Raw genomic sequence first — 23,829 nt, 5'->3', positions numbered from 1 at the left:
GGGAACTGAGCAGAGGAGAGATTCCCGAATTTGAGGAAACCTCTTTCTGATAGGGAAATCGATTGAGAGAGAAGGGAGGCATTTGAGGCTGCTGGAAGAGGGTGAAGCAGCCAATCTGTGGCAGATGTGACAGAGTGAGAACTACACAGATGGTCTGTACCACAGCCCTATGTACCCTGGACTGGGATGTGTGTTCACAGGTGTGCAAGGGGCTGGGAGCTGGAGAGTTGGGATTGGAGAACAGGCCCACGGTGAAAACTGCTGTTGGCTGTGGGGAGACAGACTGAGGGGATGGGAGGGAGGAAATCCATAGCAAGGAATGCCTATGGAGGCAGACTGGACTGCCATGGAAGCAGGCGCTACTGCCGAGTCCCACGCAGGGAGAGGAACCACTATTGTAGCCTCTCTCTCCCCACATGCCAGAGCCTGCATGGACAATAAAAGCAGCCCTCTCAGGGCTGGCCCTCACATGCCGGCTTCAGGGCAATGAAAACAGCCCCCTCAGGGCTGGTCCTCATGCACTTATGCCAGGAGCTAGAAAAGACCGTCACTAGGGCCATATCTCTTGTGCCTGTGGCCACCAGATTCCCTGAACATTTGGTGCATCCCAGGGCTTCTGTGATCCAAGTAGTCATACCACCTCTGCACCCTGTTCTCACTGGGGCAGACCCAAGATCTCCACGGCAGCCTCAGGACCAGACTCCTCTGGGTGGACCATACGCTGAGGCGGGGATAAAACCAAAGCTGAACCCCAGGGATGGGGCGACTAAAGAAGAGGATCAAAAATCTTTCCATGAGCTTCACAAGCTGCAGATTAAATCCCCACAATCAACTAGGTAGACCCTGTGTCTACGTAATATCTGAGTAGACAGTGAGTGTTCCCACAAAAGAAAACAGGTCTAGCTCTGGCAGCTGACGACTTTGGAGGCAAGTACACGCAGGAATTGGGCCAGATCAGAGTCTGAATGGTCCCCACAGGGCCCACAGCAGGTCCAGAGACCAGCCCGGAGGCAGAGGAGGGCCTCTTGGGGAGGCAGAAGTGGGCTGTGGCTCACAGTGTATGCAAGGACACTTACAGCTGAGACTCAGGGAAACATAATTATTACTATTCTTTTTAATATGTGTTGACTCATTCTGCTGTTGGTTATGGCTTTTTTTGTTTGTTGTTTTACTTTTTTTATTTAGTCTTTTGGGATCTTTGTGTTTTGTAACATTGTTTTTATTTTTTTAATACATATTTCTATTTTTACTTTGCTTTTCTGTTCTGTGTTCTTTTCCCTTATTTTTTTCTTCTTCTTTTTCTTTAACTTATTTTTTATACTTCAATTTCTACTTTGCTTTTGTGTTGTTCTGTGTTTCTTCCCCTTTTTAAAATTTTAATCATTTTTATCAGTTTCTTCTGTTTCTGTGCTTTATTCTTCAGTGGGCACACTGCTTTGGTTCTGTTTTTAGGTTTTGTGTTTTTGATATTTTTGATTGTAATTGTTTGATTTCACTCTTGGGTTCTTCTGCTTGTCTGGTTGTTCTCTTGCTTTTTGTTTTATTTGGTCCTGTTTTTGTTTCTTTTGTATGTGTGTGTGTTTCCTTGTTTCTGTTTTTGTTTATTTGATTTTGTTTTTACCATTTGTCTGGGGATTGGTTTGTCATTTTTTTTTTCTTTAATATAATACTTTTAAAATTTCTATTTCTACATTGTTTTTCTGTTGTTTGGTCTTCTTTCCCCTTTTTTTTTTCTTTCTTTTCTTTTATCATTTTTCTCAGTTTGTTTTGTTTCTTTGCTTCATTCTTTAGTTGGCACTCTGCTTTGGTTTTGTTTTGTGGTTTTGTGTTTTCATTAGTTTTCTTTTTAATTGTTTGATTTCATTCTTGGGTTCTTTTGTTTGTCTGTTCTTCTCTTACTTTTTGTTTTATTTGATTCTCTTTTATTTCTTTTGTGTGTGTACGTGTTTCCTCATTTCTGTTTTTGTTTGTTTGATTTTACTTTTTACCATTTTTCTGGGGTTCTGTTAGTCTTTTAAAAAAATTTTTTTAATCCCTTTTATTGCCAGGACAAGCGAAATGTGAGGTCTTGGTTCCCCAACCAGAAGTCGGGCCCGAGGCTCTGGGGTGGGAGAACCGAGTCCAGGACGTTGGACCACTAGAGAATTCCCAGCCCCAGGGAAAGAGCTCACAGGGAGGCCACTATCTGACCTCAAGAGCCAGCTCCACTGAACTGCCTGCAGCTCCCAGTGCTGGGCGCCTCACACCAAACAGCAAACAGGACAGGAACACAAACCCACTCATCAGCACACAGATGTCCTAAAGTCACACTAAGCTCACAGACATCCCAAAACACAAGCTGACAGGGCCCTGCTTATCAGAGGTAAAAGACTCAGTTCTACCCACCAGAATACAGGCACCAGTCCCTCCCATTGGGTAGCTTACACAAGCCACTGGACCAACCTCACCACCAGGGGCAGAGAACAGAAGAAAGAGGAACTACAACGCTGCAGCCTAGGGAAAGGAGACCTCAAATACTATAAATTAGACAAAATGAGAAGAGAGAGAAATATCTTGCAGGCAAAGAAGCAAGATAAAAACCCATAACACCAAATAAATGAAGAGGAAGTAGGCAAACTACCTGAAAAAGAATTCAGAGTAATGATAGTAAACATGATCTAATCTTGAAAATAGAATAGAGAAAATACAAGAAACATTTAACAAGGACGTAAAGAAACTAAAGAGCAAACAAACAGTAATGAACAACACAATAACTTAAATTAAAAATACTCTAGAAGGAATCAATAGCAGAATAACTGAGGAAAAAGACCGGATAAGTGAACTGGAAGACAGTATGGTGGAAATAACTGCCACAGAGTGGAATAAAGAACAAAGAATGAAAAGAATGCAGCACAGACTCAGAAACCTCTGGGACATTAAGCACACCAACATTCAAATTATAGGTGTCCCAGAAGAAGAAGATAAAAAGAAAGGGTCTGAGAAAATATTTGAAGAGATTATAGTCAAAAACTTCCCCAACATGGGAAAGGAAATAGTCAGTCAAGTCCAGAAAGTGCAGAGTCCCATAAAGGATAAACCCAAGGAGAAACATGCAGAGACACCCATTAATGAAACTAACAAACATTAAACACAGAAAAAATATTAAAAGCAGTAAGGGAAAAGCAACAAATAACATATAAGGGAATCCCTCTAAGGTTAACAGCTGATCTTTCAGCAGAAACTCTGTAGGCCAGAAGAGGGTGACAGGATATATTTAAAGTGATGAAAGGGAAAAACCTATAACCAAGATTACCCAGCAAGAATCTCATTCATATTTGATGAAAAAATCAAAAGTTTTATAGACAAGCAAAAGTTAAGAGAATTCAACACCACCAAACCAGCATTACAACAAATGCTAAAGGATCTTCTCTAGGAAGGAAACACAAGAGAAGGAAAACACCTACAAAAACAAACCCAAAACAATTAAGAAAATGATAATACAAAAATACATATCAATAATGACCTTAAATGTAAAAGGATTAAATGCTCCAACCAAAAGACACAGACTGGCTGAATGGACAAAAAAAGACCCATATACAAGCTGTCTACAAGAGACCCACATTGGACCTAGGGACATATACAGCCTGAAAGTGAGGGGATGGAAAAAGATATTCCAGGCAAATAGAAATCAAAAGAAAGATGGAGCAGTAATTCTCATATCAGACAAAATACACTTTAAAATAAAGACTATTACAAGAGACAAGGAAGGACACTACCTAATGATCAAGGGATCAATCCAAGAAGAAGACATAACAATTGTAAATATTTATACACCCAACATAGGAGAACCTCAGTACATAAGGCAAATGATGACAGCCATAAAAAGGGAAATTGACTCTAACACAATAATAGTAGGGGACTTTAACACCCCTCTTACCCCAATGGACAGATCATCCAAAATGAAAATAAATAAGTAAACACAAGCTTTAAATGACACATTAGACCATATGGACTTAACAGATATTTATAGGACATACATCCAAAAACAATAGAATATACATTCTTCTCAAGTGCCCATGAACATTCTCCAGGATAGATTACATCTTGGGTCACAAATCAACCCTCATTAAATTTTTAAAAATTGAAATCATATCAAGCATCTTTTCTGACCACAATGCTATGAACCTAGATATCAGTTACAGGAAAAAAGAAACTGTAACAAATACAAACACACAAAGGCCAAACAATACTAAAATAACCAAGAGATCAATGAATAAATCAAGGAAGAAATCAAAAAATACCAAGAAACAAATGATAATGAAAATGTAATGACACAAAACCTATGGGATGCAGCAAAAGCTAAGAGGGAAGTTTATAGCAATACAATACTACCTCAAGAAACAAGAAAAATCTCAAATAAACAATCTAACCTTACACCTAAAGCAATTAGAGAAACAAGAACAAAAAAACCTTGAAGTTGGCAGAAGGAAAGAAATCATAAATATCAGATCAGAAATGAATGAAAAAGAAATGGATAAGATCAGATATAAATGAAGGAAACAATAGCAAAGATCAAGAAAACTAAAAGCTGGTTCTTTGAGAAGATAAACAAAATTGATAAACCATTAGCCAGACTCATGAGGAAAAAAAGGGAAAAGATTCAAATCAACAGAATTAGAAATGAAAAAGGAGAAGTAAAAACTGACACCACAGAAATACAAAGGATCATGAGAGACTACTACAAGGAACTATATGCCAATAAAATGGACAACCTGGAAGAAATGGACAAATTCTTAGAAAAGTGCAACCTTCCAAGACTGAACCAGGAAAATTAGAAAATATGAACAGGGCAATCACAAGCACTGAAATTGAAAGTGTGATTTAAAATCTTCCAACAAAGAAAAGCCCAGGACGAGATGGCTTCACATGTGAATTACATCAAACATTTAAAGAAGAGCTAACACCTATCCTTCTCAATATCTTCCAAAACATAGCAGAGGGAGGAACACTCCAAATGCATTCTGAGGCCACCATCGCCCTGATAACAAAACCAGATACAGATGTCACAAAAAAAAGAAAACTACAGACCAATATCACTGATGAACATAGATGCAAAAATCCCCAACAAAATACTAGCAAACAGAATCCAGCAGCACGTTAAAACTATCATACACCATGATCAAGTGAGGATTATTCCAGGAATGCATGGATTCTTCAATACATGCAAATCAATCAATGTGATACACCAAATTAACAAATTGAAGGATAAAAACCATATAATTTCAATAGATGCAGAAAAAGCTTTCAACAAAATTCAACACCAATTTATGATAAAAACTCTCCAGAAAGTGGGCAAAGAGGGAATGTACTTCAACATAATAAAGGCCATATATGAAAAACCCACAGCAAATATCATTCTCAATGGTGAAAAACTAAAAGCATTTCCTCTAAGATCAGGAACAAGTCAAGGGTGCCCATTCTCGCCACTTTTATTGAACAGATTTTTGGAAGTCCTGGCCACAGCAATCAGAGAAGAAAAAGAAATAAAAGGAATCCAAACTGGAAAAGAAGTAAAGCTGTATTGTTTGCAGATGACATGACACTATACATAGAAAATCCAAAAGATGCCACCAGAAAACTACTAGAGCTAATCAATGAATTTGGTAAGGTAGCAGGATACAAAATTACTGCACAGAAATCTCATGCATTCCTATACACTAACAATGAAAAATCAGAAAGAAATTAAGGAAACACTCCCATTTACCATTGCAACAAAAAGAATGAAATACCTAGGAATAAAACTACATAAGGAGGAAAAGAACTGTATGCAGAAAACTGTAAGACACTGATGAATGAAATCAAAAGCGATACAAACAGATGGAGAGATATACCATATTCTTGGATTGGAAGAATCAATATTGTGAAAATGACTATACTACCCAAAGCAATCTACAGATTCAATGCAAGCCCTATAAAATTACCAATGGCACTTTTCACAGAACTAGAACAAAAAATTTCACAATTTGTATGGAAACAAAAGACCCCAAATAGCCAAAGCAATCCTGAGAAACAAAAACAGAGCTGGAGGAATCAGGCTCCCTGACTTCAGACTATACTACAAATTACAGTAATCAAGACAGTATGGTGCTGGCACAAAAACAGAAATATATATCAATGGAAAAGAATGGAACTCCCAGAGATGAACCCACACACATATGGTCACCTTATCTTTGATAAAGGAGACAAGAATATAGAATGGAGAAAAGATAGCCTCTTCAATAAGTGGTGCTGGGAAAACTGGACAGCTATATGTAAAAGAATGAAATTAGAACACTTCCTAACACCATACACAAAAATAAACTCAAAATGGATTAAAGACCTAAATCTAAGGCCAGACCTTATAAAATATAAAACTTTTAGAGGAAAACATAGGCAGAACACTCTATGACATAAATCACAGCAAGATCCTTTCTGACCCACTTCCTAAGAGTAATGGAAATTTTAAAAAATGTAAACAAATGGGACTTAATGAAACTTAAAATCTTTTGTGCAGCTTAGGAAACCATAAACAAGATGAAAAGACAACCCTCAGAATGAGAGAAAATATTTGCAAAGGAATCAATGGACAAATGATTAATGTTCAAATATACAAACAGCTCATGCAGCTCAATATCAAAAAAAACAAATAACCCAATCCAAAAATTGGCAGAAGACCTAAATAGACATTTCTCTAAAGAAGATACAGATTGCCAGCAAACACATGAAAAGATGCTTGGCATCACTAATCATTAGAGAAACACAAATCAAAACCACAATGAGGTATCACCTCACACCGGTCAGAATGGCTATCATCAAAAAATGATGAGAGTGTGGAGAAAATCGAACCCTCTTGCACTGTTGGTGGGAATGTAAATTGATACAGCCACTATGGAGAACAGTATGGAGGTTCCTTAAAAAACTAAAATTAGAACTACCATATGACCCAGCAATCCCACTACTGAGCATATACCCTGAGATACCATAATTCAAAAAATATACATGTACCACAATGTTCATTGTAGCACTATTTAAAATAGCCAGGACATGGAAGCACCTAAATGTCCATCGACAGATGAATGGATAAAGAAGATGTGGCACATTTATACAATATAATATTACTCAGCCATAAAAAGGAATGAAATTGAGTTATTTGTAGTGAGGTGGATGGGTCTAGAGACTGGCATACAGAGTGAAGTGTCAGAAAGAGAAAAACAAATACTGTATGCTAACACATATATATGTAATCTAAAAAAATGGTACTGTTGAACCTAGTGGCAAGGCATGAATAAAGACACAGAATCTAAAATCCTGCTTTCTGAAGCAGCTTTGCTCTTTTAGCTTTTGTAGCTCACTGATCCACCACCAACCCCCATGTTTACTTATAGTGTTGCCATCTTCACTCACTCCAATGCTGTACCTAGAAACAGGGCACATGTCCTGGACTCCCTTCCACCATAGGGGACTTCTCTGGACCCTCAGGACACCCACTGAGTGGGATGAGAATTATTTAAACGTCTCCTCGTTAATCCTGGTGTGCCAGGTCTGGTCTAGGTCTCAAGGGCCCTCTTGAACTCCAATAGCTTCAATAACCTTCATGAGGTATGGAGCCCTGTGGCCTACAGAAGGCTTCCAAAGTTCCAGCAGCAAGTGTGCAGAAAATCTGTACAAGGACTTTCTCTGTGCCAAGAAGAATAACAATTCTTTAGCAAGTGCAGGAGACTTCCAGCCATTTATTATCTCACAGCAGCAGTCTAGAAAATAACCTACACAACAAGGATCATGCAAAGAGCTATTTTATGAAAAAATGCCAATGAAGGTCCCAAGTGTTTATTTTAGAGATTTTAGAAGCCTTATTCAGCAAAAAAATTAAATCTACCTTCATTTAAAACTTTCTCAGTAATCTCCATTAACAAATATGATAGTATAAAAGAAAACAATGTTTTTCAACATAAATTTCAAAAAGAGCAAATATCCTTAATGGCTTATTGCTTTGATTATAGAAAAACAATTATTAGTGCTTTAGCTAGATCTATTGATTTTTTTAAATTAATTAATTAATTTATTTAATTTTGGCTGCGTTAGGTCTTCATTGCTGCATGGGCTTTCTCTAGTTGTGGTGAGCGGGCGCCACTCTTCATTTTGGTGCATATGCTTCTCATTGCAGTGGCATCTCTTGCTGTGGAGCATGGACTCTAGGCTCCCCAGCTCTAGATTGCAGGCTCAGTAGTTGTGGCGCAGAGGCTTAGTTGCTCCATGGCATGTGGGATCTTCCTGGACCAGGGATCAAATCCATGTGCCCTGCACTGGCAGGTGGATTCTTAACCACTGTGCCACCAGGTAAGTCGCAAGATCTACTGATTCTTTACCCACTGGATTCAACTAACATCATTCTGAAAACTTGTTAGAGCTCTTCGGTAATTACATAGAGAAAATCTATCTTGGATTATGTAAACAAAGGAAACACAGAAATGTTAATAATCAGAAATTATTTTTGAATTATTACTAATCCTAAATTTTTTTTCTCTTTGAAACTACTTCCTCACAACACAGATGATAACAATGTATAACAGTAAAAGAGACTTGAGTTTCTCTTTTTTACTTTTTTTTTAACAACTGATTATCAATTTATTTAAAATGTTGATTTAAGCATCTGCAGTGGTGACTTCAACCTCAACTCCTGGCTCAATACTGATGGACGTGATCTGCTTGAAAATCTCAGAAGGACTGTGCAGGTCAATGAGTCACTCGTGGATCCTCAACTGGAAACGATCTCAAGTCTTAGAACCTTCACCACAAGTAGTTTTCCTTGTAGTTATTCTCAGAGTCTTGGTAGGCATCCGAACGATTCTTCTCCTTAGCGTCTCTGATCAGTTCAGCACATACCTTCTCCAAAGACTTCAACGTTGCGGTTGGTGAGGGTGATTCTAATCCGGTGAATCGCCACCTCTGGCTCCACGGCAGTCCGGTATCGGTAAAGCCATGGCTGCGGCATGGTTTCCTGACCAACTTGTTCCTCAGCGAGGGCAAAGAGCGGTGAGTCAGGAGCATGAGTGGGTGGCCTGAGGCTCTGCTGCAGCAGCGACCACATCTTCCTCCAAGAGCTCTCCTGTGTCTTTATGAGGCAAATGTGAGTGAACCAAAAAAATTCCAGAGAGTACCCACAGAAGAGAAAAAATGAAAAATATTAAATCCAAAAAATTCACGAAAAGTTAATGCTCCAATTGCTTCAACTTTACTTGAATAAATAAAGGTTGGTTGTAATTGTTAGAAAATAAAAATACTTTGCAGTGTTTCAGATTCTAACATTTCGGAAGGATTATAGATTGGCAAGAAGAGACCACAAACTCACATGCATACAGACACCCACATTTGTGCGGAGTAAGATTAATTTCTGATTTAATTAAATAATGATTCAGAACACAGGGTTGTCCCACAGGGCAGAAGCAGATGCATCCTCCCCAGTCTAGTTCTCATGGTGACACTTGATGCATGACCATGCATCCAGCAACACTAAGTCTCTTGACCTCAGAGTCATGCTTTCTCTTTAGCACAGATTCAGTTATTTGATGCTTTCCAGCATCATCCTGAACTTTATGCCTTTCAAACACTCAATTGATTCCTATTCATTATACCCACAGGACTCATTCCCTCACTTGTTTCTGATTATTTATCAAATATTACTTTATCAGACACAGACTACCCTGTATAAAAAGTATTCTCATAATTTCTCTATCTCTCGAATCTTATTTTACTTCTCTTCAAAGTACATATCACCATATTATTTTCCTGGTTTTATGGTTTGCCTCCCCCACCCCATCAGAACATAAGCTTTCTGAAATCAGAGACCCTGTCAGTTTTGTTCATTGCTATATCTTTAGAACAGAAAACAGTGCCTGGTAGACAGTAACCCCTCAATAAATATTTGCCTAATACATGAATAAATAATTTGTGAAGAAGAGAATCAACTCTATTTTGGATATGTTGAAATTGAAGAGCTTGGAAACATGGGTTAAAAATGAAGAAAGAGATTTAGCAGCTACCCACCTAGGTGTGATAAATGAAGCTAAATGAAACTGATAAGAGTAGGTGAGTTCCTTCAGGTAAAGAAAAAGTGCTAAGAGAGAATAAAATGGGACTAAGTAGAGAAATCTCATAGAACCCTTGTTTTTGAATGAAGGTATAGAAGAGAATTCAGTTAAAGGTATGGGGAAAAGGCCATCAGAGAAATAAAGAACGATCCTAAGGCATACAGCTCCAAGAGGCAGAAGATGGTCAATCGAGCCCAAACCTACAGAGAAGAACAGCCAGATAAGGAGCAGCTGGATTGGTAGGAAGTCACTGATGACCTCTGAAAGACCAGTTTTGGAATAGGGCAGAAATTAAGTCTCAGTGCCTTGAGATATGAAGAGGATGGGGTGAAAATGTGGAGGCAGAGAGTCAAGAGTCTCTTCATCTCCCCTGAGCTTCAAGAGTACCTAAAATATTTGTTGAATAAATAAGTACATAGATAAATGAATACAGTTTTCTCCCCAGAACGAAGACAGCACATAAATTGCAGCTGAAGTCATGAGATTAAAATGGTAAACAAAACACTCTTTTCAACAACATAGGTTGTATAAAAATATTTCCCTAATCAAAATCAATTTTCTCAGTAGTTTTCCCTCAATAAACATACAGTTTATTCCTGTAACTCATTTTTAAGTGAGCTCCTATGACTTTCATTTGTACCTTGTTTTTTATTTTTGTTTAAAACGCATTCTTGGTTAATGGAGCCTTTAGAAATTTACCTCGAGGTCCCGACTCTGTCTCAGTGGGGACTGACCCTTGCTTTCTTTGGAATTGATAGCCTCTCAGCTGTGCTCCATTGATTTAGCTTCCCAGGTATGCAAGAGGCCACCCTGATGCATGAAGGAGTATGTCCTGAAGTGAACTAATAAAGGGCCTAGTTAGGAAGGTAACATGGTAATAAAATACATGTAAGATGAGAAATCACTCAGCTTTCCACAAGAAGAACCACCAAATAGTTACATGAAGAAACATATTTCTAGTGGGGTTTAAATATAAATTATAATTAAATTTCTTGCTTTTCTGAACCCACAGCAAACTTATCTTAATCTGTCCCTGGGGTTCTCAAATAAGAGTGTGCATCAAAATCACCTGGAGGAGCTGTTCAACCACAGACTGTTGGGCCATACTCCCCCAGTTTCTGATTCAGTGGTCTGGGGTGGGGACAAATAATTTGCACTTCTAACAAGTTCTCAAGTGATGTGGATGATGCTGGACAGAACCACACTTCCAAAAACTACTGGTCTATGCAAACTGTATATATATTTTCATAAGAATTTTTCCCCTACTTTCCTGTTGTCCTTCAGAGAAAAGGAGTCAAATTCTCACCCCAGCACTACTTCCCTGGTTTCTGTCAGTTTCTCTTGTGGAAAAAAAAAATTTAAAGCTTTAAAAGCAAGAACAAAGTGATGTTAGGAGTAACCAAGCCTGGGTTTTCAGCTTCTACTGATTTTTAAGTGGAATGAAGGTTTTATCTTAGTCAATAAGACGTTAGTGTCTCTTAGGAAAAAGAAGTGGTGGTATGACACTCCTGATTTCATATTACACTACAAAGCAAAAATAATTAAAACCTCATGGTATTGACAGAAAAACATACACACAGATCAGTGGAACAGAATTGAGAGTTCAGAAATAAACTCACACATAAATGGACAGTTAATTTACAACAAAGGAGCAAAGAACATACAATGGAGAAAGGATAGTTTTTCAATAAATGGTGTTAGGAAAATTGGACAGCCATATACAAAAAATGAAACTAGACCACTATCTTACATCATACACAAAAATAAACATCAAGACTTGAATGTGAAACCTGAAACCATAAAACTCCTAGAAGAAAACATAGGCAGCACACTCTTTGACACTGGTCTTAGCAACATCTTTCTGGATATGTCTCATCAGGCAAAGGAAAAAAAAGCAAAAATAAAAAGGACTACATCACACTCAAAACTTTTGCACAGCAAAGGAAACCATCAACACAATGAAAAGACAACCTCCAAATGGGAGAAGATATTTGCAAATCATATATCAAATAAGGCATTAATATCCAAAATATATAAAGAACTCATAAAACAACAAAAACTCTGATTTAAAAATGGACAGAGGATCTGAATAGACATTTGTCCGAAGAAGACGTACAGATGACCAACAGGCACATGAAAAGATGTTCAAGGTCACTAATTATTAGGGAAATGAAAATCAAAACCACAATGAGATACCACCTCCCACCCATTAGAATAGATATTATCAAAAAGGCAAGAAACAAGTGTTGGCAAGGGTGTGGGCAAAAGGGAACCTCCATGCACCGTTGGTGGGAATGTAAATTGGTGCAGCTGCTATGGAAAACAGTATGGAGGTTCCTCAACAAATTAAAAATATGTATGTGTCACACCCAATCTTCCAATTTATCCCTCCCCATGCCTCCTACTCCCCAGTAACCATAAGTTTATTTTCTACATCTGTAACTCTACTTTGGTTTTGTAGATAAGTTCATTTGTAGCCTTTTTTGAGATTCCACATATAAGTAATATCATATGATATTCGTCTTTCGCTGTCTGACTTACTTCACTCAGTATGAGAATCTCTAGGTCCATCCATGTTGCTGCAAATGGCATATATATACAGTAGATAACTAATAAGGACCTGCTGTATAGCACAGGGAACTCTACTCAGTACTCTGTAATGGCTTATGGGGAAAAGAATCTAAAAAAGAGTGGATATATGTCTATGTATAACAGATTCACTTTTCTGTATACCTGAAACTAACAGAACATTGTAAATCAATTATACCCCAATAAATTTTTTTTAAAAAATTACAAATAGAACTATTACATGATCCAGCTCTGCTACTTCTGGGTATTCATCTGAAGAATATAAAAACACTGGTTTGAAAAGATATATGCCCCCTATGCTCACTGCAGAATTATTTACAATAGCATATATATATATATATATATATATATATATATATATATATATATACTACTCAGTCATAAAATATAAGATGCAATCTTTCCATTTGCTACAACAATGATAGATCTTGAGCATATTATGCTAAGTGAAATAAGTCAGAGAAAGACAAATACCATATGATTTCACTCACATGTGGAATATAAAACAAGCAATAATAAAATAAAACAAGCAAAACAAAAACAAACACACAGATACAGAGAACATATTAGTGATTACCAGAAGGGAAGTGGGGTGGAAGAGGGTGAAATGGGTAAAGTGGGTTAACTGTATGGCAATGGATGGAAACTAAACTTTTGGTGGTGAGCACACAGCAGTGTATACAGAAGCTGAAATATAATGTTGTATACATGAAACTTAATGTACAAACTGTTACCTTAATAAAAGAAAGAAAAAAAAGATGTTAGTGACACTTAGAAAATAAGAACTCAAATGAAATCATACAAATATAGTTGAACTATCTAGCACTAAAAAGTGATTCCTTTTCATTTGCAAAACATGCATAAAATAAACACTTGTCCCCATCAAAGTCCTTAATACTATTTAGAAATGGAGGGTGGTATTCATAAAATGACACAAGAAAATAATACTCATTTTCCACATTGATCTTTATTTTTCCTTTTTTATTTTGTTTTTAAGTCAAAGAAGAAACAGCACACTTAGAGTCTAAACAATCTAAAGGTAGACTGTAATGCTTAAATTGGGACCTTCACAATTAAATTATTTTTCTTCCTTTACTCAAGGTACTGACAAAGAGAAGAGCATGGTATCCTAAGTAGGGCATAATCTGACTGTGCAGAGCTGATGCGGCAAGTCATGTGAGGCTCTAAATGAGCTTCTTACCTGCTCTACACTTGAGCAATTCCAAAGACATTAGGGTCACGTTGATTAAAACATTTGTAAGAACAAATTAATATTTGAAGTGGTACCAGCTGTAGATTTCTGCTTATTTTCCAGTTCTAAAAAGTAAAGATTAAAAATAAAATTAAGGCAGTACTCAATAAATATTTTTGAATAAAATAAATATTAACTATCTCAGAGATTTCAGAACATTGGTTTCTAAAGAACACACTAAAGTATTTATGCTTGATTTGCTCTTTTCCCACACACAAATAAACTTAACTAGCTAAGAAGGGCATACCAACACTAAACAAAATTCAATGATAAAAGATTATCTATGCTTTCATCCAAAGATATTATTACATTGCCTAGCTGTAAAGTGTTTGGGATGAAGGTGAAAAAATATACAGAATCCACACAAACCTGATTCTGATCTACAGGGATGTTAAGTTGATCAATCAGCAGAGACTAATTGAACACTCAGTAGACATCTCAGTTTTACCTGTCTAGCATCCATTTCTCATGGAAATTAATCTTGCTAATACTCTGTTCATTGTCTGCAATGTTCATTAAGATCTTCACTGGCTGGGTTTCAGGCAAGTTGACCAATATATGACTTAAGTTTTTGTACTTAAAATATCTCTGATCTTAACTTCTCAATGTACAAAAAAAAGACAGTCAAAAACCCTGTCAGCCAACTTAGTATACATGTCCTGACCACCATTTTGAAATAATGGCAACCTCAAAGCTTACTATTTATATGTTTTATAAACAACTTTTGAAGTTGTTTATAAACAACATAGCTCTCAGAGAGAGAATCCAAAACAGAGTCACAGTTTAATTTGTTGATAATGCTACTTAGTTTTATCATAACCCACTGGGCTATCATCATCACAATCCACAGTGAGAGATTTCATTATTGTTCTGTTCACTCTTCCATAAAAGAACTTTGAGGGCCTATTCAAAGGTTCAAGCACCTAAGCATAGTTATTAATCCATCCTTGAGAGAGTAATAACCTTTCAGCTCTGGTGATAAATCAATGGGGAGCCAAAGTCATACATCATATCACATTTACACCCACCTCCAAAAGTGACTAGGAAGGGCTCAGAGAATACACGGCACTATTCTAACAAGTATTTTGGATGAAGGTGAAAAAATGGAATCTCTACAAATCTGACTTCTTTCCTAGAAGTTTATGTGATCAACCAGGAAACATTTACTGAAATTCCCAATGGGCATCTTGTTTTTGCCTGTCAGCATCCATTTCCCATCTGTCAGCACAAAAGCCCACCTTTTCCTTTAAGGAACTACCCATTCTCCAATTTCAGTGCAAATGTCATGAAAGAGAGAGGGCAACTGATCCCACCCCCCGTCTCAAGACATAACCATGTAACTCAGGCCGAGCACATGACCCCAAACCAATAATCATCAGCCCCAAAGCTTTCCCTGAATCTACTGAGAGAAGGAAGCTCTTCCTCTACTACTAGAAGGCATACTTTAGGGAGCTCTCACCTGAGAGCAAAGCCAAGACAAAGGAAAGCAGGAGGACAAATTCTTGATGAAAAATTTGGATACCTGATCCAGCATGACTAAATATTTAGCCAGACCCATCCCTGGACCTTCTTCATTACTTGAATTAGTGTTCCATTTCTTTAACTTGCAACCAAGAGTTCTGAAAAATTACAAGCAACCAAAAACCTGCACCCTGTTAGACAAAGTGGCAAAGATACAAAGATATATAACAAACAATTCCTGCCTCTTAGAATCTTTCAGCATCTAGTTGGAAAGATAAGACATAAACACAAAAAATAACTAGAGGGCTTCCTTGGTAGCACAGTGGTTGAGAGTCCGCCTGCCGATGCAGGGGACACGGGTTCGTGCCCCAGTCCAGGAAGATCCCACATGCCACGGAGTGGCTGGGCCCGTGAGCCATGGCCGCTGGGCCTGCACGTCCGGAGCCTGTGCTCCTCAACAGGAGAGGCTACAACAGTGAGAGGCCCACATACCACAAAAAACAAACAAACAAAACAAACAAAAAAATAACTAGAAACATAAGGCTCAATACAATGATATGTTCTATATGAGTACAGAGAAAGGAGACACCACCACAAGCTGCATATTAAGCAAGACTTTACAATATAACAAAATGGTGAACTAGATGTTGAGGGATGTCCAGGATGTGGCTACCTGGAAAAGGTACGAAAGGACATTTAGAAAAGGTGAACTATGAGAGCAGTAATTCAAGAATGTGCTTTGGTAACTGGGGAAAAAATACAGTATAAACAATAAATGGATCATAAAATGTTGAGTCATGGGATATCAACAATAAACATATTAGTCCAGGGACAAAAAGAATTCCTAAGTAGTTGTTCAATGATAGACACATTATGTATAATATTTCAGATCTACTTTATATGAGATCATATTGATTAATTAGATTATAATGGCTTAATGTTAAAATTGTGCTTGAAGAACTAGTGACAAAAGCCAAAACCTAAATGTGGCCTTTTCCTTTTCCGTATACATAGTAGATAACCCTCTCATCCAACAAGCTATTCTTGTCCACTACTGTAACCCATCTCATCTAGAACTAAAGGGCTATTAAAATAAACCATGCTACATGAACTTCACTCAACTTCTGTTTAAGAAACTAGGACAGAGGAGGTAAAAGACAAACATATACCAAGGAATTAAACGTGGCCATACAGCTATCAGATTTGCTTTGTCCAGTTTCTCCATGAGGTGAAAAGTTTATAATAGAAATTACTAAAGGCATTTTCTATTTCCACTGTGGTTTTAGCTATTTTCCCTTGGGTCATTAAGAAATTGTATGGGCAGTTTCCTTTGGCTCTTGTTGCAAGCAGAAACACAAAATGTCTGTGTCCCTCATTCTCCTACTTGAGGGTATTATTGTTTAGTTAATTAGAATACAATGTTTTATTAAACTTTTTTTAAATTTGTGGTACCAATCTGTATTTATAGTTGTCACATTCATGGTAATCTTTGTATAGGTTCAAACATTTTGACTGCTTCAAGCAGTCATTCACCAGTTACATTAATATTTTTTGAAACATCTTTATTGGAGTATAATTGCTTTACAATGTTGCGTTTCTGCTGTAGAACAAATGAATCAGCTACATGTATACATATATCCCCATATCTCCTCCCTCTTGCATCTCCCTCCCACCTTCCCTATCCCACCCCTCTAGGTGGTCACAAAGTACCGAGCTGAATTCCCTGTGCTATGTGGTTGCTTCCCACCAGCTATCTATTTTACATTTGGTAGTGTATATATGTCAATGCTACTCTCTCACTTCGTCCCAGCTTACCCTTCCCCTTCTCTGTGTCCTCAAGTCCATTCTCTACAACTGTGTCTTTATTTTTGTCCTGTCACTAGTTCTTCAGAACCATTTTTTTTTAAGATTCCATATATATGTGTTAGCATACGGTAATTGTTTTTCTCTTTCTGACTTACTTCACTCTGTAGGACAGACTCTAGGTCCATCCACCTCACTACAAATAACTCAATTTCGTTTCTTTTTATGGCTGAGTATTACTCCATTGTATATATGTGCTCAATTTCTTTATCCATTCATCTGTCGATAGACACTTAGGTTGCTTCCATATCCTGGCGATTGTAAATAGTGCTGCAATGAACATTGTGGTACATGACTCTTTGAATTATGGTTTTCTCAGGGTATATGTCAAGTAGTGGGAGTGCTGGGTCATATAGTAGTTCTATTTTTAGTTTTTTAAGGAACCTTCATACTGTTTGCCTTAGTGGCTTTATCAATTTACATTCTCACCAACAGTGCAAGAGGGTTCCCTTTTCTCCACACCCTCTACAGCATTTATTGTTTGTAGAGTTTTTTCATGATGGCCATTCTGACAGGTGTGAGATGATACCTCACTGTACTTTTGATTTGCATTTCTCTAACGATTAGTGATGCTGAGCATCCTTTCATGTGTTTGTTGGCAATCTGTATATCTTCTTTGGAGAAATGTCTATTTAGGTCTTCTGCCCATTTTTGGATTGGGTTGTTTGTTTTTCTGATATTGAGCTACATGGGCTGCTTGTAAATTTTAGAGATCAATCCTTTGTCAGTTGCTTCATTTGCAAATATTTTCTCCCATTCTGAGGGTTGTCTTTTCGTCTTGTTTAAGGTTTCCTTTGCTGTGCAAAAGTTTTTAAGTTTCATTAGGTCCCATTTATTTATTTTTGTTTTTATTTCCATTTCTCTACGAGGTGGGTCAAAAAGGTTCCTGCTGTGATTTATGTCATAGAGTGTTCTGCCTATGTTTTCCTCTATGAGTTTTGTAGTGTCTGGCCTTACATTTAGGTCTTTAATCCATTTTGAGTTTATTTTTGTGTATGGTGTTAGGGAATGTTCTAATTTCATTCTTTCACATGTAGCAGTCCAGTTTTCCCAGCATCACTTATTGAAGAGGATGTCTTCTCTCCATTGAATATTCTTGTTTCCTTTATCAAAGATAAGGTGACCATATGTGTGTGGGTTATCTCTGGGCTTTCTATCCTGTTCCATTGATCTATATTTCTGTTTTTGTGTCAATACCATACTGTCTTGATTACTGTAGCTTTGCAGTATAGTCTTAAGTTCATGAGCCTGTTCCTCCAGCTTTGTTTTTCTTTCTCAAGATTGCTTTGGCTATTCAGGGTCATTTTTTTTTAAGAAGATGTTGGGAGTAGGAATATATTTATTTATTTATTTATGCTGTGCTGGGTCTACATTTCTGTGCGAGGGATTTCTCTAGTTGTGGCAAGAGGGGGCCACTCTTCATCATGGTGCACGGGCCTCTCACTATTGCGGCCTTTCTTGTTGTGGAGCACAGGCTCCAGACGCGCAGGCTCAGTAGTTGTATCTCACGGGCCTAGTTGCTGTGTGGCATGTGGGATCCTCCCAGACCAGGGCTCAAACCTGTGTCCCCTGTATTAGCAGGCAGATTCTCAACCACTGTGCCACCAGGGAAGTCCTCAGGGTCTTTTGTGTTTCCATAAAAATTGTGAAATTTTTTGATCTAGTTCTATGAGAAATGCCATTGGTAGTTTGATAGGGATTGCACTAAATCTGTAGAATGCTTTGGGTAGTGTAGTCATTTTCACAATGTCGATTCTTCCAATCCAAGAACATGGTATATCTCTCCATCTGTTTGTGTAATCTTTAATTTCTTTCATCAGTGTCTTATAGTTTTCTGCACACAGGTCTTTTGCCTCCTTAGGTAGGTTTATTCCCAGATATTTTATTCTTTTTGTTGCAATGGTAAATGGGAGTGTTTCCTTAATTTCTCTTTCATATTTTTCGTCATTAGTGCATAGGAATGCATGAGATTTCTCTGCAGTGATTTTGTATTCTGCTTCTTTATCAAATTCATTGATCAGTCCTAGTAGTTTATGATAGCATCTTTAGGAATCTCTGCATATAGTATCATGTCATCTGCAAACAGTGACAGTTTTACTTCTTTTTTTCTGATTTGGATTCCTTTTATTTCTTTTTCTTCTCTTATTGCCATAACTAAAACTTCCAAAGCTATGTTGAATAATAGTGGTGAGAGTGGGCAACCTTGTCTTGCTCCTGATCTTAGAGGAGATGGTTACCGTTTTTCACCATGGAGAATGATGTTGGCTGGGAACATATTTTACCAAAGGCCATTATCAGCTTTGTATTGAATAGGAAACTTTGCATGTGATTATTCTCTAACTTAATAATTACTATTTCTGATATAATATCTCTCATGGCTAGTAATTGTTTCCTGGAAATTTTACTGAGAAAAATGGACTCATCATAATTCCTTGGTAACATAGTTTTCCATCTAGAGTCATCGAACTCAATAATGTTATATGAGAAAAGCACATCTCTAATACCTTATCTCTTGATACCCATTTAAGTTTCTATTTTCATTTGTGGCATCATCTCCAGTATGACATATATTTCTACCAGTATAAAATATGTCCATTTGAAATAAGCTTTTACAAAGGAATTACAACACACATTCTTATAGTAGACATGTCTTCACAAACCTCAATTAACAAAACCTCACAACTCTGTCAAAGATAATTACTGCTTTGGTCATTGTTTACAGTTAGAAACTGAAACACTAAAAGATCCTTTCTGTCAAGCGAAAGTCAGAGAAGAGGCAAAGGAGTTGGTCTATGATTAGACATACTTTTATATCTTTTTACCCAAAGCTTTAAAATGTGAAATGCTATATAAAGTCTAATTTTCATTCTTTACTCTTTACAGTGAAATGCATTATTTCCTGAAACAAATAAACATATGATTATAATCTTCTTGCTATTTTATGGAAAAGTAGTCTTGTGCTTTAAGTTTGAATATGCATGTTTACTAAGTTTTATATTTGTTGAATGGTGGAATTGAGAGATGTTTTTAAAATAAGCCTAAGTGATAATCACTACCATATTTTAAACTTTGAGAAATCAAAAATTAACTACATATATATTTATATCATACAGTATATCATTTATATCATACAGTATAAAGTAAATCTTTGGATAAAGTTTCAATATTACATGAAGCACAAGGACTAGTAAAGAAGAGATAGATGGTTTCCTATTTTCTCAATAAAAGTTATAATGGTAGGCAGGATAAAGGCTCCCCAAAGATGTCTAGGTCCTGTGACTACATATGTTACCTTACATGGAAAAAGTTAATCACACTTTGCAGGTGTGATTGACATAACTTAAGTATCTTGAGAGCAGGGGGTTATCCTGAATTATCCAGCTGGACCCAATTTCATCACAAGGATCATTAAAAATGGAAGAGGGAGGCAGAAGAGAAGGTCCAAGGGATGGGGTCTGAGAAGAACTAGATCTGCCAATGTTGGCTTTGATAATGCAGGAAGGAGACCATGAGCCAAGGAATGTGGGTAGCCTCTAAAAGCTGGAAAGAGTAAGAAAAGGGATTCTCCCCTGGAGTCTCCAGAAAAGAATGCAGCCCTTTGATTTTAGCTTTGATTTTAGCTCAGTAAGACTCATATTGGACTTCTGACCTACTAAACTATAAGATAATAAATTTTGTTTTTAAGACTCCAAGATTATAGAAATTTGTTACAGCAGCAATAGAAAACTAATACTAGCATCATGTTCCAAATTAATACTAGCATCATGTTCCAAATTAACAGGACCAAGAAAGGCATGACTATGAGAGCCCCTCTTCCCATTACGGAATCAAGGCACTCTGGAGCTAGAAGAGACTTTGGTCTAATCACTTCATTGTCCAGATGAGGAAACTGGTCCAGATATAATGACAAGTAAGGTGACTTACCTTAGACCTCATAGTTCGAGGCAGAGACATGACTAGAATATAATTTCACTAAATTCTAGATTATTTTTAGTCATAGTATGCTTCCCAGCTTCTTTCACCAATGTAGTGTTTTGATTATAGTTTAATAATAATTTGCAGAACTGTTTGCAAGAATGAACAGTTATTGGAAAGTGCACATATTTTCAAATAAAGCATAGAAGAAGCATATTGCTTTGCTGTTCTGGTCTATCTCCAACTGATGGCTAAACATATTCACTTGAATTATCCACCCATCAATTGAAACTCAACAAGTCTAAAATGAAACTTGAGTTCCTGCCTCCCAAATCAGCTCCATGTGGAATCTTCTGGTTTTCTCCCTCACACCCTCTGAGGTTTCCCACATTCTATCAATCGCCAAGTTCTGCCGTCCTTCCTCCCTCATGGTGCTTCCTTTCCTTGCATTTCTACTGCTACCCCTTATACCCCACTAGGCAAGCACTCTAACAGGTCTCTGTTCCTCAGTTTCTCTTCTCTTCAAACTACAATTAACCCAGCACAGTACGGCCAAATGATTCCTTCTAAAGTACATCTTTTTTTTTGTATCATTGACTTGTCCCCACACATTCAGGAGGACTCCGTTTCCAAACAGGATCAAGTTCAAACTCTTTATTCTATCCTTTGACAGGTTCATAGAATTTGACCCTAATTTTTTTTTTGTCTTTCTCCCACTCCCAGGCAAAAACAAACTTAATTGATTTACTTCCTTATGAACATGACTCATTCTCCAAATTGTTCTCTTCTCCTAAAATATTTTCTCAGCTTCCTTCTCCATGTATCTGAATTCTATCTATGTCAAGGCCCTGCACAAGTTCCAGCACCTGCCTGGGCACTTCCTAGGCCTGACAACCTACAGCGATCTCACCTCACACTTTGAAGCCCTAAAGCAATTGGTCTCATTTTACATTTTGTTTTTATAACTAGTGTCTTTTACATCTTTACAGAGTTTAAACTCTTGGATTTTAGCCATGGGGACAAACTAGGTTCCCTATTTATTTGCATTGTACTTAGCACCCAGAGTTCCCTGCTTTAAACAGGTTCTCAAATATTTATGGAATGACTGAAAGTAATTTAAAAATACAAGATGAACATTCAGAATGACAACTCCTCTATTCCATCAGTGATAAGCGCCAGCAATGAGCACTCCTCTAAAGTTAACTGCTCCATTTAGGAAGTGTAGCCATACATTCAGGATTGCCTAGGACAGTCCTGGCTTCCTGATGATTTTCCAATTATTAATAATGTTGCCTACCTTCACTCTCAAACACCTCTTGACTTAGATGATACATTATATATGGTAATTCCACCCTTAGGGTAGTTTGGACTGTAGTAAGGGCAGAAACCAGAAAGAAAATCCTGCTCATGTTCCAGCCACCCATCCAGCTATGCAGCATTCACTCTACTACAAAGTGATCCTGCTCTTCATCACCATCTTGGCATAATCAGTGTCCTCTGAATTTCACGTGGGAGGTTCAAACATTTTGGTTATGCACAGCTTCAGATAAATGCGCTGCAGTGAATACGTCTTAAGATTCTTTAGCAGAAAAAAAAATCATATATACTGAATACAACTGTTAACTCTACCTAGCAGTTTAAGAACAAAAGGGAGAGCTCCCTAAAGGGAAAGGGGAATTCAGTGAATTCCCATAGAAGTAGAAGCAATCAAGAGACAGTGTGCGAGATCATTTATACTCTAATTGTTTTGCTGTTTTCTGAATAAAATGATAAGAATCATTCATGCCATCTCAATTTTTCTGAACAATAAATACACATTATTTTCAAGATTGTTTAGAATTAGAAATGTGATGCCTTCTGATCCCCTAGGTGTTCAATTTACATTAAATTAACTAACTATTGCATGTTTTAAGACCTACATTTATTTTCACAGTTGACTGGTTGAAATGATCAGTTTCATAAATGAATGTCAGTGGTATATAAACAGTAATAACTTTTTATTGCAAAGTAAGATTTTGCTCTGTAAGTAGTGAGTAAAATTATTAAATGTAATCTTATGTTTCATTACTGACAGCTTGTCATAAAAAAGGAATTAAGGCTGCAATTTTTCATTTATTTTCATAAAGTAGATCAGCTTTTTCACTCATTTATAGTGAAACCTACTCAACCTAATCTCTTTTGAATGAAGTTTTAATTACATTACATCATTCAATACAGGGCTGAGAGTTCATGTTCCATACTGTTCCCTCCCTAAACTCTACAACTTTAAAGGAATCTAGGGAAATGTTACATTCAACTAGAGTAACTACGTGAAATGAAAATATCAAATTCATATATTGGGCACTGGATCACTCAAGTATTTGGAAAGAATTTTATGAGACTATTTAGTAACCTCTAAGTCACTGGTTCAATTATGACCCAAGTTGGTAGTAACTAAAAAGGATTAATTTTTGTTGCTGTTTTGAAGCATTATATCATTAGTAGTTAATACTTAAATATCAATTATATTGAAATTATTGACAATTCTGTAATTGCTAAGGACTAACTGAATGGCAAGGGCTATAACATTTGAAAAAGACAAAAGCATCTGAATGAATTATGGTAAAAGTTAATATTTGAGATTGTGTAAAATGTTTCATCAAC

The 23,829-nt window shown here is 37.0% G+C and overlaps 1 protein-coding gene and 1 pseudogene across 3 annotated transcripts in view; both read right to left on the bottom strand.

Annotated features, from left to right (window-relative positions):
• Positions 1 to 8,660: 8,660 nt before the first annotated feature.
• Positions 8,661 to 9,058, bottom strand: LOC309973882 (small ribosomal subunit protein uS10-like; annotated as a pseudogene). Its single transcript has one exon. The product of its transcript is annotated as a small ribosomal subunit protein uS10-like (transcript).
• Positions 9,059 to 13,901: 4,843 nt separating this feature from the next.
• LRRC69 (leucine rich repeat containing 69) overlaps positions 13,902 to 23,829 on the bottom strand; it is a gene marked incomplete at both ends in the record, with an annotated part of 99,358 nt that continues 89,430 nt past the window's right edge. For both annotated transcript variants that reach the window (XM_082858691.1, XM_082858690.1), the window contains one exon: positions 13,902 to 14,012. In XM_082858691.1, the coding sequence (XP_082714817.1) occupies positions 13,902 to 14,012 (111 nt within the window). The remainder of the gene's footprint in view (positions 14,013 to 23,829) is intronic.

Source organism: Leucopleurus acutus (genome assembly GCF_964270905.1).
Source record: "Leucopleurus acutus genome assembly, chromosome: 17".
In the NCBI taxonomy this organism is placed as follows: Eukaryota; Metazoa; Chordata; class Mammalia; order Artiodactyla; family Delphinidae; genus Leucopleurus; species Leucopleurus acutus.
The sequence above is the reverse complement of the archived record's forward strand: the minus strand, read 5'-3'. Positions and strand labels throughout refer to the sequence as shown.